Genomic DNA, 16,908 nt, shown 5'->3' with positions numbered 1-16,908 from the left:
CCCAGACATGAAACACTCAAGGCAGTGAGCCGTGGCTTTACACTTAAGCAGAGAACGCACAACTGAGAAAAGCTCACAGGAAGGCCATGACAACAACCATGCGGATGAGGTGATGCAACAGCAGCTGGGCCTTGCAGTTAACATCTGTTTCCTGTCTCCTCCCTCCCCCTCGTTTCTTGTACTCTATCGGGGCTCCGATGACTTGAAGCCTCCCGGGTTAGTTGAAATTACAGCTTCAAGGGTGGCACTTTTGGAGCAAGTTGGCACAAAATGGGAGGTAATGCTGTCAGGTCCCTTGCTCGTGGTGTATTGGGTAAAAGGACGTCTCTTCAAGGCTCAGGGGCCACGGGGGGGAAAAGTCAAGAGGGTAGATGGCTCTCACGGCCCCTGCTGGTTTATGTGGCTCTTGTTTCTAAGGACGGGGTCCTCGTAACTGCTAGCGCAAGGTGGCGCGGAGGCTTCCAAGGGTAAGCCCTGCTGTTGGTATCCATAGTTGACATTCCCACAGGGGAAGTGGCGGAGCCTAAAGAGAGGCACTTCTTTAACACTTGCTGTTAGGGAAGATGGCTCTAATAGCAGGGAGGAGCCTGGCAGCCTGCCAGTCACAATGCTGGGCCCCACAGTACAGTTTCCTTCCTGTCCCAAATTCTCCCTCTCAGGCATCTCCTTCTCCAGCAGAGAACTGTTTTTGCTGGCCTGCTTCTCTGCAAACCAGGAACCGTAGGTTGGATTCCAGAGGTTGGTGGGCTTGTTTCTGGAGCTCCGGCTTTTGTGTAGCTCAGAAGGAGGATTGGACTGAGCATAGGCCATGTTGATATGTCCCCCTGCTGAGGCTGACTGCACCTTCCCCGGCACTGGTGGTTCCAAGGCTCCCACTTTCCCTAGAGGTTTTCCAGCAGTGACGGCCAACGGCAGGGGTGGTGGAGATGGCAGAGTTTGCTTGTCCTCCTTTCTGTCTTGGTGTGTGGAGACCAAGAGAGGAGGAATTCCTTCTGGATCGTCGGCGCGCCTCGCTACCTTCTCTTCCTCCTCAGCAGATGGGCCATATTCTACTGGCAAAGCAGTGTTGATGACATCTGGATCCTGCCGTAGAGAACAATGAGAATTTCTCAAAGTCTGCACTCGGACCTGATTAAAAACCCAACACAACTGGCAGCTGTCATGCTAAGATCACAGACCATCGTTCCCACTACCCAGAGCCCACATGCCATGTGTAGAGGGTGCTGACAAAATGCAGTTGGCTGTGAGATGCAATAGGATACCTTTAAAATTGAACTCTTTAAAAGAAAAGCACCACAGAACAGCAGAGGCACAAAACCAATGAAAAACATTTTTTATGTCCAGCCAAATTTCCTGTGGGAATGTCGTTTTGGAATCTATATCATCTCAAAGTTCATAACGTTCTCAGATAATATTGAGAAAGTTTCAGGCACAAAAGTATTGCCTCCATACAACAAGGGAGGAATGGGAATGCAGAGAAAAGGCAATACTGGCAGACCCCTTGAAGCCTGAATCCATAGGGACTGTGGCTCTGAGCTATTTAGGCAGTTTCGAAAATTAAACTGAGAGAAAATGTGGTGATCTGGGCAACCTTTAATTATTGCTAGATGCCACAGCAAGCTATAGATAGCAGAAAACAATGCCTCCTCATCCCAAGATCCAAACACGCATGAAAAACAGACCAAGCCTCCCAAACAGTGAGGGAAAGCAAACTGACTGAAGCAAGTAACTTGTGACACAAGAAGCCTGTGCTGAGGCAGGCAGCAAAACATTTTCCAAACTACTCCAGTCCTCATAAGCTAAAAACAGTCGTAAAAAATAAGTCAGATTTTGGCCTGAAAAGCACCACATCCTTTTCCCATTACTTAGCCTTAGAATTCCAACTCCTTTAGCATGGCTGTCTCCACCTGCCTTCTCCAGCACAGTCAGATACAGAAAATTGTTGACAGCTGCAGAAGCCACCTGCAAAGGGTGCTCTGAGCCAGGACTGTTTCTGCTCAGCGCTGACCATGTCTTCAGGGTCAACACTGGGATGGAGTGGCTCATATGAAGCGCGTGAAGCGCGTATGGGTGCTGGCCTGTCTTAGCAATTTTGCTTGTTGAAATCTGTGCCTTTATAAGCAGAAGTAGAGCTACAGATCTGCTATTGGTAAAGCTGAGTATGCTTGTGTAAGCCTGTGCCTTTCAGCAGTGAAAGACAAGAAGGATCAACTACGTGATGAGGTAAATATCCCAGCAACTAGTCCCAGGCTGACATCAGTCTCCCTGGACTGCTGACTGCAGCAATGCTGCCTTCTCATCTCACGTTCTGGCCTGCCTAGACCGCTCCTCAAGAAGAAGCTTCTCCACTCATCTCATTCCAGACAAATGAACACCGATACCTGAGTGCAGTACTCAATCCTCTCCAGGATTATGGCAAAATTTGGCCGGTCTTCAGGCTGGTGCTGCCAACACTGGGTCATAATGCGGTAACTAAAAGAGCAGAACGGGAGACGCTCATAAATGGCAGATCCTGTTGGTACATAACAGCTAGTCACTGCAGCTTAGAAACCGTAAGCACGCATCACCACTCTGACTTCTAATAAATAAGAGTGCTCTGCCTTGCCCAGAGTTGGACAACTGATATACTGGTAACCACTGAAACGTGGCCACCAGTGGGGTGAAGTCCACAGCACAACAGAGGAGTAACCCACCTACCTGAAATCCCTTGGACAATTCACTGAAGGTAGGCAGGGCTACAGATAATGGAGCCCAGTTTTCCCTACCTGTGAACAGTCTTATGCACTTGCAGTTTCACAGTTAACCTAAGACACAGAAATACTGCACCATCTTTGACCACACAAGCAATGGCCAGTACTTCTCAAAGGGGCCCTGAATTATTCTCCAAAACAGATAGAAAAATTAAATTATTGCCAATAAGGCAGATCAGCCACAATAAGACCAATCTTAAAAGTCATTAACTTTTGACTAGAGAACAGCATTTGAAACAGAAACTTATTTGCATGAATATATAATAGTTAAAGTCTCATACACTGGGCCAGGGCAGTTTTTAGGTGGATCCATCCTTCCTCCATTGGTGACAAACTCCAGAACCTCCTGGTTACTTTTGCTAGGGTAGGGCATGTATCCCAAAGAGAATATCTCCCACAGCAATACGCCAAAGGACCTGAATACGGAAGCGAAGGAAAACAAAGTGAAGGACACAGGAACAACCATCAACGAGAGGCAATGCACTTAGGTGCGCTACTGTCAGTGTTGCTCTTTGCAGTCTGTGCTCAGGCAGCTTGTGGAAGTCACTGCTGCAGGATTCTGACGTAAATAAGCTGCACAGTTGTAACGGTGAACTTGGAATCATTTAATGAAGACTAGTAGGTGACTGTCAAGTGAGTAAAGTCTACAACATAGGTAGATAAATATGGTTGCTTTGCCCTTGTACTTAGCACTGTTCAACTAGATACAACAAATATGAAAGTCAGATTATGCTTTTTTGAGACATCAGCCACTGCTGGAGACAGGACAGAGCGGAGCAGTGGCCTGATCGCTTATGACAAACTTTGCCTCTTGAAAAAGCTACCCTGCATGAAATAATGTGCCAGTGAATCCCCACTGATGCTCTGAGCCCCACAGCCCCCACCTGTAGCTCAGGTCACAGGAGCCCCTCCACAGCATTCATCCGGTCAGCTGCTTGGAAATCACAATCTTGTTGATCAAAATTGCAAAGAGCTATGTGCAGCACCCGGAAGCTCTTCCACCTGGTGCTGAGACAGGCAGCAGCTCAGCGGTATGAATGTACCTCCAGCCCTCTGCCTCAGCCTCCCTTCCCTGCCTGCTCACCTCCCCAGCAGCACCCGCCTTCACACAGGTCTGATCTTTCTGTTCCCTTGTCTCCTCCAAGATTCCCTTGTCTCCTCCTCCTCTGAAAGACCCAGCTTGTCTTTTTAATGAAGGAGAAATTAACAAGAACATGTGTTTTTTCACAAAATATTCACACTTTACAGAAGGGGTTACAACACAGACAGACCAACCAGACAGAGAAGGAAAGGAAGCGCACCACGTGTCTGTTTTGGATGTAAATATCCCTTCCATGAAAGCCTCAGGAGGCATCCATTTGACAGGCAACATTGCACATCCACCCTTCCGATAGTAGCTGGCTCTGAAAAGAACAAACAAAACAAAGAGTCAGCCAAGAATTCAGAAAATGCCATTAATTTGGGATTTTTATAATTACAAATATTAAGATTATGAGCCAGAGGAGAGACTAATTCAGGCAAAACAGTATGGCAGATAAAATGCTGAAGAGATCTTTTCCTTCTCATAAAAACAGTGGGAATGGGCAGACCATGGCAGGACTGCTCATCTGGTGAATCCAAGTTATCCCTACCTGTGTGCATACTCCTAGCGAATTACTCACACAGTAAACTGCTGCTGGCAGAGCCATCCTCCTGCACTTTTCAGCCACAGCAAGATCTCCAGCTCACCTCACACGTGGTCACCTCGAGCATCTTTACCAAAAATAAATAAAGCCTGTCCCATATGTACCCAGTCTAATCCACTGCAAGTGAAATCCAAAACCCTTTATAAGAACAAGGAGCTTGATCAGGAGGATGCCATGGAAGGGGGGTTGGAACTAGATGATCTTTGATGTCCCTTCCAACTCTAACCATTCTATGATTCTATGATTCTATGCTTGGCCATTAGAGCTGGGGAAGTAGCACAGGAACCACCTCCTGTGCTCTTGAGACAGTAATTACATCAGTTCTTTAGTGTTGTCGTCATTTAAAAGAAAATCTACAAGCCCCAAAATCCTGTGCTGGCAGATGCAGGAGGCTGCTCATGCAAGCTGGTATTGCTGTTCGTAACTACACAGCCTGAGCATCCAAAGGATATTCCTGGACACAGGAACATGTGCAAACTTCAAAGGCACCTTTGAAAACTCAGTACCAAAGCGCTCATCTTGGCAGTCAGTTCTGCTCATTGTGTGAGTGTGACAGATGCTACTTTGTCCCAGCAGAGCCCCATCTGACAGTGGGGCAGAGCGGGGACTCTTTGTGAAGGGAGAGAGAGGAGGGGAGGGAAAAAAAAAAAAAAGCAGCTCTGATACATGAGTTTTTGAAGGTAACAGTCTGTTTGCATTACCTCAGGCTGTGATACTGTCAGACCTCAAGCTAAGCAGAGCCAGGTCTGGCTTAGTAATTGCACAGGAGAATCCCCAAGCAAGGCATTGGAATAAACAGTGCAGGTGACTGACTACAAGGCGTTCCTTTCTCCAAATCAGAAGCAAATCAATTCCTCAGCACAGCAGGACATGGTGCTGCACTTCTGGACGTGCTATCTGGAAGATGAGATATCAAACTGCAGCCCTGACTGCTCGTGGTCATTAAAGATCTCCTGGCACTTCTTGCGAGAGCGGAGTAGTTAACCCCATGTCCTGGCTGAATTCCAGTTTGGGTGATTACATTTCCCTGACCTTCCTCTGCACCTTCCTCCTTTATCTGCAGTAAATTAAGGAGATTTACTGATGGCAACAAACCAAAGGGGCAGGGGTAGTATCAAGGAGAGAGATTAAACTCAGAATGATTTGGGACCACAAAACAAAAGGGGCACATCAACGCCATTCAGCGTGGAGAGAGTAAAGACAGGAAATAGGACAGAGTACAAGAGGGAGGAAAAATTACATCCATGACCATTAGACTTCATTACCCAGAAGAAAGCTGTCAAGAGTGGGAAAAGTCTCCAGAGCACAGTTCAACTACAGGTGAAGGCAAACACCAAAAAAGCATTAGCTGGGATCCACCAGGGTGGGATCTCTCTACTCTCGCCTTGCTAGGGTTACGTGGAGCAGCACACGAGCCTGCTCTCCTGCACAAACACTGCTCTTCCCTTGTTTTAGCGAGCTTTCACTTGCAGATACTCTGGGCTTAGCTCTGCTACCTGTATATATCCCGGGCCATTCCGAAGTCTCCAATTTTAGCCACTCTCCCAGGCCCTCGACAAGTAAGGAGGCAGTTCCTGGCAGCAATATCCCTACAAGCAAAGGGAAGAAAAGCAACAGAAAGAGAAGAGCCACTTAATCATTCGACAATTTTGCAAGCCAAAAAGAAAACAAAGAATAGCACCTACTTTCCTGAGCTGCAGAGAGCCCGTAATAGCCAGAAAAGTCAGCGTTTATGGATAACTAGCGATGCCCCAAATTCCAATCTAGGCAACAGCAGGAGCGGTTCTGCTCTTTAACATTTCCTCTTTACACTTCACGTAACATCTTCCAGCTGAAAGTCTCCAGCTCCTGCGAGCCTCCCTTCACCCCAGGAGCTATTTTTAAGTCTCTAAGGAGTTGCAAGCAGCGGGACTGATTTCGGCAATGTACTAGTCCTAACATCGAGCCATCTGGGGAATGATCCACTGACCTGTTCCTCGCACGCATGTTCAAACATTGTCAAACGGGTGTCGTACTGCCAGAGACAGGAAGAACAACAACGTGCAGGTGCTGTTCTGAAGACTGAAAGTATGGGCCTGAACCTGTGTATGCAGGTAAAGCTCCAGCTCCACCTCTGCTGGGCTGAAGTAAACCTCCACATCTGAATAACATGGTGGCATACTCTCTGGGAACGCTTTCGGAAGAGTGACCTACAATCACTCTCTACTCATCGGGCAGAATTTTAGACACTTGCCAAACACCCTTTCTGCAGGAGCAGGTAACAATAGTCTCGAAGTGTTGCACTTCTGGCTGTACTTGTACAGCCGTTCTTCAAGAGAAAAGGGTTCCAGAACGAGCAGAAAGGCACTAAGCAATATTCATGACGGGGAGAGCTTTGAAGACTTCTGTGTTTCCATCTGCACAGACACTGAGACAGAACTCAGGATCTTTGGTAAAACTACGGACCTCTGCAACCTGATTTATAGCAGCTTTTTTGTTAATTGCTTCTATTTTTCCGATTTTATCTACCTTGTTTAAAGGCATCCAGCCACTAGAGCGCAGCAAGACATAAACATATCAAGCACGGCATTACAAGTCCCTGCTGGCCTGTATGCAAGTCATGCCCATGATGACACAGATGTGTTCACCTACCTGTGAATGAAGTGGTTCTCCTCCAGGTACTGACACCCACAAGCAATGTCACGAGCCACGTGGAGCAAGTCCAGCATAGAGAGGGAGGAGGGCTGATTCTACCAAAAGACAAGGGACAACAGCAAGAATACGGCATGATTCGTCACTGATACAGCACTGGGAACTCTCCAACAAGTGACGTAGCTCAGATGTTAATACACAAAGGGATTACAATAATGCGCAAAAGAGAGTTCATATCCATGTACTATGCAAAGAATGTGCAGGCACGATGTCGTATGAATCCCAGGGACAGAATCAGAATAGCTGGATCTGACTTTCCAGCTCCATAGGGATGCCCCTGTAAGCACTTCCCCCAGTTCTCTTGGGAGACGCTTCTGAATTTTCAGCATGATTTTTGAGGAGATCTGTAGCCTGAACCAGTCCTCGCTCAGTTTCTTCGTATTGTCACTAGCTCCTCTCTAAAGTCACCTTCAACAATGAGAATGACATTTTCTATAATGGCATGAGTCGAATTTGCTCTTTCCCTCCTCCACATCTGTGTAGGTTTTATCTTACCCCTCAGAGCAGTGACACAGGTTTGCATAGCCAACGGCTATGGAAGACTAAGGTTGCCAACTCCTTGTTCCTGCCCCTCTGATGAAGCCTACAGCCCTTGCCAGCGGGAGCCAGATGCTCTAGTGAAAAGGGCAGGCTTAGCTGCAGCGCGCCTTTGCTGGCCTCTGAAGCCAAATCCTCAGCTTCTGCACTGAGGTGTGAATCAGTGATCCCTGCGGCCAGTCCTGTGGGGCAGGAGGAGATGGTTGCTGCCAGTGGGGCGATGACAAACTGGGTGGCAGTCACTGCTTATTCCACAGCAGCCGTTTCCTAGCCAAGCGTTTATCTGTGCCCTTAGCTGTTTGACCAAAAGAGCCCATCCCACCGGCACCGGTCCTCCGGCTTTGCTGGCCTGTCCGTTACGATGAAACGTATCTCCAGACTGATGAGGTTCTGTGCTGGCCATCCCACCTGATTTAAATGACTGCTAACTGGAACTGGAAGTAAGTCCAGGCTCTGCAGCAGGCAGCAGCCAGCAGTTAAACAGTGGGCACTGGCTGGTAAAATCTAAAAAAGTCCTGTCTTCTGAAGATGTCAGGAAAAACCTAGCCTCAACACTTGACTAATGAAATAATTGAAAAAAGCTGCATCTCTGTGTGAACAAAGCCTGTTTTTTTCAGTGCAGTGCCATAGTACAAAATGGTTAGTGACTGTGTATCACCTGCCTATGTTTTATTATTTGCACAGTATAGTTCATTGCACATATATTCTTAACTGATTCTTTAAAACACTAGACCGTGTCTCCCCCTAAACCTTTCTTTTTGTAGAGTAACCACTTCCTGAAAACATAAAACCTCTCCCCCCAGCCCCTCCTTCTGTGGGGAGGGGGGAATAATCTTTTTTACCTCTGAGTTGAAGTGACTCACCAGCTTCATGAGATGGCTACAGTAAGGAAGGATGCAGATGCCCTTTTTTTCCCTTTCAGGGCACAACCAAAGGGAAATGAATACCTTAATCTACCCATTCCCTCCTCTTCTGACCAAGGGTCAGAAACCTGAAGTGAAAACCGAGTAAAAAGCCCCATTCTTTACTGTGCAATCGATTCCAGACCTGAGCTATACTGCAAGGCAATCGGTAGGCTGAAGCCACAAGTTGATTTGAACAGTACAGCTTTTTTATTTTTTTCCCTTTTTTTCCCCTTCCTTCCCCTCCTTGGATGAACTCCTTCCACCTTTTATTTAGCTAAATACAGTCTTGAAACAGATGTGACTGCCCAGCCAAGGACAATTTAGCCATGTAATTTGTTTGAAAAATGGAGGTTTGGGATTCATTTTGCAAGGGGAGCAGCCTTGAGACACCAAAGGATTCACTTTACAGCTTTTGCTCCCCAGATGAATGGACAATGCCAGCTGCAACGCACTGCTGCTCCGAGCAGCAGGCACGTTGGAAGCACTAGGGTGACACCTCCCCAGGTGAGGCTGAATCTTGCTAAAGGTGAATGAAATTCTGTGTATTGTTCAGTGTAATCACTGCTCTGTGCAACAGGCTGCAGAACACAAAGGAGGGGAATCATTTATCCGTATGTGATTTATCTTCCAGAGGTGTTCTTTGATTGCTGTGCTGTGTGTGAGAAAGATCAGCACTGAATTTCCCAGAACGGACGATTCTGCAACACCCATAATGAGCAAAGGCTCCGATTCCAGGCGTCTCTGAATCTATCAGACTGCCTCTCTCCAGACAAGGGGGAAGGGGTAATCCTGTAATAGATGTGAAACTTTATTAGAAATGGAACACAGAAACCCTTCAGGGCTATAAACCCTGGACCCATGGAGAAGTATGAATCTGAAGCTTATGGAGTAGACCTGGCCGCCATAAACCGACGATAGTCCACAAGAGTCACTGGTATCGTATCAGTGATGTTGGATGAACATTTGGCTCACACATATGACCATTCTTGCTTAAGTCCAGAAGAATCATTACATGTTGGTTGAACATGGCTTTCCTTATTTACATGAAGAACACGAGCAAACAACATGCAATAACCTGTGCTAGCAGAATCTCGATCTCCCATTAAGTTGGATCTCATTTCCTGATACCTCCTGTGGTAGCTCTAGCTTCCCATTTCATGTTCCCTGCAATGCCTTAAGCTCCCCCTTCTCTCGCTTCACTTTCTCCTCCACCATTCCCTTTGTTCACTTTCCATGCTTTTAGAGCAGCTGAGCACATGGCAGCATGCTGCACGTGTCTTGTTCCAAGTCACACAGGTTCTCGCTGGCCAGTGGCAAGCCAAACAAAGCTGTTGTGCTCAGCGGTCACTCTAGTGTAGTGCTTTCTCCTTCCTGGACCCTTGAGAAATGTTAATGCCTTTGATACCTCTATTAAATTTGTCTGAAACTGGCAAATGAATTTGAGGTTAGTGGCAAGGGAGTGGGGAGAGCAACTGGGGGATGAAGGCAGAGAATGAATACATGAATCTTCTCTCTTTTGTAATCAGGCTGAAAGCAGAAGTAGGTAGGAAAGACAAGGTACTACGGAAATCAGCTGGAAAATACAAAATTGGAAAAAAACAAGGGGAAATGACAACAGTAATTCATACGCTGCTTACTGCACTGTAAGCAGTGCACCTTTGTTACCGAGTCAGTCCGCCAGGTCTCATGTGTTCAATTAATTCCTATTGGAAACAAAGCACATGGAAGCCCATTTACTCTGCACTATTCCTTGTCTTTCCTTCCCTTTGTGGGCCTGGAAAGCTAGATGTCCAGTCTGCTATGCCTACATTCTGCCTGTCTTCCTTGAATGAGGAACAAAACAGCTGAGGGCTCGTTAAGAGCAGAGCGAAGATACAGCCAGCAGTACTGAGCCATGGGCCTTATGCACAGAGACTCTGTCGCACCTCAAACACATGCAGAGGGTAAATCCCCTTCCACAGCTGGGTCCCACACTTCACAGAGCACAATGCCCCACACACATCTCATCTCTCATCAGCCTAGCCTCATAGTTTCTGAGCCAGCAGTCAAGCATGTGCACCAGGGGCTGGTTTCTCAGCACACAGGTGCCATTAGCCCCTCAGAAGCTGCCCCAGCAGCCAGACAATGAACTACCCTGCCATTCTCACCAGGCATCCACCACACAGGATGGCAGCAGAAGCAAGGGGAAAGTGTTAGAAGTGGAGTAGAAATATGTGGATCTGTGTCTGCACACAGTCAGGCTGTCCACATTCACCTAATTGTTAGAGAGGGACTGGAAACTGTTTTTCTGAATCAGTTCTGGCTTGCAATGGCCCACCCGCATTTGAACTTCATCTTTCCCAAAGTGTGACGGGAATGGGACAGAGCGGAAATCAGCAGCATCAGTCCCAGGTCTGCTTCAGTGCTGGGAGCGAGTTAAATGCAGGAATAGGGGAGGATCTTCAAGGTGTTTGGAACAGCCCCTGTGTGTAGAATTATAGAATCATAGAATGGTTTGGGTTGGAAGAGACCTCAAAGATCATCTAGTTCCAACTCCCCTGTCATGGGCAGGGACACCCTCCACTACACCAGGTTGCTCAAAGCCTCACCCAATGAGCAGCAATGGCTTTTGTAAATTAGATAAGTTTTTATAATTGTTTCAGGTAAAAAATATAAATAAAAGGTATTTTTTACCTAAGTCAGGTAAAAATACTGTTGCTAGTCATCAAAATCATTGGTCACTTCCTACGTAGGCTGGATTTATAACTATTAAGTAGGAAACTCATCATCTCACTATTTATCCTCCACGCTAACCAAATCTTCCACTTTGACTCTCTTCCAAGATGTACCAATATACATATAATACTGATCAGTAAAAATGTATTTTCCTGATGGTTTTCACATGGAAGTAATAGTTGGATATTGTATATGGAATGATGCAAATATACCAGGTAAAGCCGTAGGAGTAGTTATGGTCAGTCTCAGATAACCTCAGACAGGTCAGGAAAGACAATGAAACAAGAGGAAAGGAAGGAGAGACTGTGAAGGCAGAAAGAGAAATACCAAGGAATTAATGTAAGCTGTGCCTGGAGTGAACTATCCACCTCTTCCAACGTTAACTTTCACAGAGGTTGCACATAGCACAGGCTTATTTTTATTGCAAGTAGGCAAAAATTCCTGCTGTTCAGGACTAATGTTCTCTCGGTGCCTTCTCACAAGACCGTGCTCAGTCCTGAGCTGGCTTCTCTCTTTAATTAAACAAGCCCAAAAGATGCTTCATTGCAAGGTGATGGATGCCGTTGCCGTACACCGTCCCGTTTCACCTGCCACTTCACACACCCAGCACAGCCTGTCCTGGCAGTTCTGAACAAAGCACCTACCAGGCAGCAGACCTTGCTCATGCCATTTTGCTCTGCACCAGGCGAGCGTGGAGCCCACACTGCAAAACATGGATTTCCCCATTCACCTACCACCAAGTTTAGCCCACTTGTCTGAGCTGACAAGAGCATCTCTAGGTGCTACAGAAAACAAACCTCTGTTTATAAAGACTGCTTGCTCAGATTTCAAACACCTTGACTTTCTGGGTGTTTAGCCTTCTTCTCCAGGCAGGAGCCACTTTACTGCAATCTATCCAAGACTGTAGTGGCTCCTAGGCAACAGAGCATTTTCTGTGTCTGAAAACCAGACTGCAAGGAAAAAAATACAAAGTTGATCTGTTTCCAGATGCCTCGAAGAAGAATCTTATTTATATCTGTTGGAGCCAATTTGTGTCTCTCTTGTCCTGATAAAATCCAGCATTTCACCCTGTATCAAAGAAACGTAAAGACAAAAGTATGAAGCTGGGCCCTGATGCTAAACTTCAACAACATCGGGGCACCCTTCTGACACAGGGACTCAGAGTAAACTTTATTCTTCTGAAACACTGATTTCTCTCTAGAAGTCATAATTTATTTCTCACACATTTCTAACTGACTCTCATTTCTTATTGATGGTGATTTCAGTGGGAAATCTTTTTAAAATTCTGGACTGAAGATATTTGCTATTAAGTCAACAGCTCCAGGCCAGATTCTCTCCTTGCCTATGTCAAGCTTGCACTGACAGATATCCACAGAAATACATCTGATCAGCAGTTTAAATAATGGATTTATCCTTATTAGCTCAATGCTTCCCCTCAACCTGCCCCCAGCTGGTATGAGGAAGATAAGAGTAGAGTTTAATTTTTTTTTTTTTTTAAACTTTGATTTCGTTCTTTCTTTAGACAGTATCTGCAATGCTATCTTGCAAAGTCCAAGGATGAGGCACCTCTGCATAACCCCAGCAGCATCAGTTCCCTATACATCTGTGTCCTACCTCCACAGTGGTCTTCTAGCAACGGAAATTTTCTGACACTTTAAAACGCTGGGAAATAGTAGCTGCATGGATCAGCTCTTTTATAGTTACGTATCTGCCTTGTGGCGGCAGCTTACTAAATAAAATTCAATTTTCTCTTTTCTTACCGGTCTAGGCCGCGTCTCTCTCAGGAATGATTTCAGGTCACCTCCAGCCATGAGCTCTAGCAGGATGAAACGGGGAAGTGCCTGCAAGCTCACCCCGATACAGCGCACAATATTCTGGTGGTTGAACTTGCTGTGGAGACAGGGAGACTCAATTATGGAGCAGCTTTGATACAAAAAGCACAATTGCAGAAAAGAATCAAAATGTTTTGCTGCAGGGAATATTTTCTTTTTTTTTTTTTTTTTCCAGAAAGTAACAAATCTCAAAGGTAAGGTAACTGGATAAAGCTAAAGTGCTACCCTTGCACTCTGTGTCTGTCTGCACAGTGCAGAAACAGAGGTGGAGAAGGAGTGGCTTTTGGTTGTTTTTCCTCTTCCTATTTCAGGCTACAGCAAGACTTGTGAGCCACAGGAAGCAGAGAATGTCTGATATCAGAGAAAAGTCTGCTCCTAATTTCCCTATCCAAGGGGGAGAGGCTGGTCTAGGGCAGAGTTGTTTCAAACAACATACTGACACAGGGATTTGCTTATGTAGGGGATACTTTTCAAGGTCTAGTCTCTAATACTTCCTTATTTCTCCAGACCTCACTGTGATGGGAAACTATTTCCATGGATTCTAGGACTCAGTCACTGACATATGACATGAAAGCAGCATTAAGTCAATGCCATCTGTTAGTTTTGACTAGTCAAACCCAAACTCCTAAGGTTTGCTTTTACCTCATGTTCTGATCTAAAAGAGAAATCAAAGGATCCTGTTACCAATTCTGAAAACTGGGTCTAAAGATTTTCACTTTGGAAAATGAAAACCAGTGTGGACTGTCTTGAAAATTTTAACCCTTAATCATCTGGCGTCTCTTCATTTGTAAGAACAGAAAAGGATGGTAGTGCCTATCCTCTTTGTAAAATACTGACAGTCGTGAGCCAAAACTACTGTATAGGTATGTTGCATGGACATCATCTCTCAAAACATCTTTTTTCTTTACAGTGCTGGGCTTTGCAACCCCACATGAGTACTGTTTGTCTTATTCATACACACCTAATAATGAGAGCTTCCATGAGGAAGTCTAGCTCATCTTGCTCCGAACACACTTCTGGCAATGTCTAGAAAAGAAAGAAGAGGTTGACAAGGAGAAGATATTTAAACTTACAGATGAAGAACAACTGGCATAATCAAAAGCACTAACATTGTCTGCAGCAATCCTTGTTTCCCTAAAAGAAATCTCACTCTAAGATAAAAGTCAGACCATTACTGAACTAGACTGTGAAGCCTGTTGAAAGGTAAAGATCAGAACATGTGGCCCATCAACACCACCGTCATCCTTCTCCCAGCAAAGGAAATACCCCAGAGTGCACAGGGAGCAGTGCTCAATATATGGGACTCTCTTATATAGAGGATGAGGAATGAGACCACAGTTCCTGAGCTCTCTAACAGTTCAATACTCCTATCTCTCAGCAAGACTATGAGCTATAACCAGCAGTAGAACTGTGCTGCTACATAACCCTCTAGGAGAAAACAAGCTAGCTAGGCTGCTGAAGGCCTGGAAAACCCTTACCAGGGTCTCTTAGGATTTAGCTTCACATTCACTGTGTATCCGTCCTGTAACGGAGCAGTGAGATCCCTGGAAAACCAGCCATCTCCTACTTGCAGACTCTCTGATGTATGTGCCAGCTGCTCTTGGCCCTGTGAAGACTTTTGGCCTCTGACTTAAAGGCTCTGGAGAGATTACCACACCAGGTGTAGCATGTGGAGGAAGGACAGAGGATGGACTTATTTCTCATACCTGCAGTCTACTGCAACTGTGTGGGAAATCTTTGTCTATTTTTTACTTACAGACCTCTTTTAATAGTCTCACAGCCAATATGCTACAAGCTGTACCATCGCTCTGATGGATTAAAGTGTTGCAACACAGCGGCAACCTTTCTAGCCACATCCTTCAGTACTATAATAACGCTTAATTCATCTTCATTTTTATAATGCATTGGGACTCTTGGGTGAAAGGTGCATGAAACCATCATAACTCATACACTGTCACTTACTTTCACAGCCACCTGCAAGGGAGTGGGGTCGCTGGGGATCCCTGCCACCTGACCTTCATACACCTCACCAAAGGCTCCGTGGCCCAAACCCCTGGACAGACCAGAGAAGACAAGAAGATTTTACTACAGAGAACAGATATTATAACACTGTGGTCACAGCTCACAGAATGGGCTCACAATTGTCATGGTAGTGCAACAGGGAGAACTGGATATTGACACTGATGATACCGCTCCTCATGCTACGCAGGGGACCAAACCTTGATATGATCTTTCCTGGGCCTACGATGTATTTAACTGGTAGGGAAAGCAATCCTCAAAAGTGAACAGTCCTCAGTGAAATCAAGCTGCTGGCACTGCAGTGTGTAATGGACAGCACTCTTCCATGGCTCTGGTGTCAATGCTCTAGTGGTGGGAGCTCCAAAACAGGTCAATATAGATAAGTCTTAAGTCTTGGTGTTCCCACACTCTAAACACACTAACAGTTCTCATGATGTTTATGCATCACCATTAAAGAAAACATTGAACAAGAAACTAGGAAGCACAATGATTCTCAAAGGACATGAATTCTAAACCAAGTATCTTTTCCTGATTTTTTTTGTGATTCTGGGTAAGTACCTTATCTGGTAATTGGTGATGATAGTGCTTTGTAAAGTACTTGGCTCTAGGAATTCATGCCAAGAATCATTTCTGGCACTGATCATATTATGAAATTTACAGTTTTATTTTGAATAAGGGTACAAGAAAAAGGAATTAAAGTAATCACACAACAGTTCTTGTCCTATGTCCTTATGATACAGATTTTGCATATCTCTCAAGTCAGTCTTAACGTTAAGTCAGTTGGTGCAACAGTAACTATATCACATAGGTGGCATGTCGTAACGACATAGCAAACTCTGGCAGAGGACAAGGCTGCATCCCAGATCCTGAGTCCCTCTTAAGCCTGCATGGGCTGCACATTAGGCAGTAGTAGTTTGAGCCTTTAAGAGACATTCCTGCATCTTGGGTGAAAGGGTCTCAATAGGGCTCTCTTCTACAGCATGCACTCTCCTGGTAGAGCCAGGTCTGGCCTGAGAGCTGCACTGATTCTGTTCTCCAGTCTATCGGTGGACTGTTTTCGCATGGGCTGTTGCCCTCCTGCCTGTTCAAACGAGTGCTGCTAAGGGCAATCTGCTCTGTTGTTGCATAACCTTTGTCTAGAGTTTTGCCAGGACAAAGACTAGTCTAGGCAGTGAAACCACAGTGAGGACTTGTGATGCCTGTCACTCAACCACTTCTTTTAAGAACATTTTGTAGGTATCAGCTTGAGACACTATTCTTGGCTATGCCTGACCAACTTATTACAAACTGAGGGTATAAAACAGATCTCTACAACTCCGAACTCACTCTCCTCCCCAAAAGCCCACCTTCTCTGCCATTATCAATTCCCAGCTGTATCCTCTGCTCTCTGCAGCTTGCCACACTTCAAAAATCCTTTCAGAGCCCAAGTGACAAAGGCAGCAGCAGCACAGGGTACACTGGAAACTTTCAGATGCCTTCCAGCAAGATGTGCAGTTAAGGGGGAATGATACAAGAGACAACAAAACATTGCAGACTGCATAGACTGCTCTAAGCATCATCTCTTTTAGCACTGTAAGCTCCCTAGTCTTCCAAGCTCTCTTTCTTCCATTTCTTGTTTTTTGTGTAAAACTGCATAGTACCAGGGTAATGTCACATTCACAAATGGCACGCACTGTATCCTGCAGTAGAGCAAGGTAAGAAAGAACTCTGAATTTTCAAGTTTTATTTAATACACTATTTCAAATTTTCCAGAAGCTTTGATCTAGACATGACT

General features: G+C 45.5%; 1 protein-coding gene across 1 annotated transcript in view; it reads right to left on the bottom strand.

Annotated features, from left to right (window-relative positions):
* Window positions 1-378: 378 nt before the first annotated feature.
* The window catches only part of ALK (ALK receptor tyrosine kinase), a 332,439-nt gene continuing 315,909 nt past the window's right edge, over window positions 379-16,908 (bottom strand). The window contains exons 21-29 of the mRNA XM_086629993.1: window positions 15,078-15,168; window positions 14,077-14,141; window positions 13,044-13,173; window positions 7,067-7,164; window positions 5,932-6,024; window positions 4,052-4,153; window positions 3,032-3,166; window positions 2,382-2,472; window positions 379-1,083 (exon numbers count right to left, since the gene is read on the bottom strand). Coding sequence (XP_086486119.1) covers window positions 379-1,083; window positions 2,382-2,472; window positions 3,032-3,166; window positions 4,052-4,153; window positions 5,932-6,024; window positions 7,067-7,164; window positions 13,044-13,173; window positions 14,077-14,141; window positions 15,078-15,168 — 1,510 coding nt within the window. The remainder of the gene's footprint in view (window positions 1,084-2,381; window positions 2,473-3,031; window positions 3,167-4,051; window positions 4,154-5,931; window positions 6,025-7,066; window positions 7,165-13,043; window positions 13,174-14,076; window positions 14,142-15,077; window positions 15,169-16,908) is intronic.

Source organism: Tauraco erythrolophus, chromosome 2 (genome assembly GCF_009769465.1).
Source record: "Tauraco erythrolophus isolate bTauEry1 chromosome 2, bTauEry1.pri, whole genome shotgun sequence".
Taxonomy (NCBI): domain Eukaryota; kingdom Metazoa; phylum Chordata; class Aves; order Musophagiformes; family Musophagidae; genus Tauraco; species Tauraco erythrolophus.
This window is presented reverse-complemented; position numbering and strand designations above follow the sequence as displayed.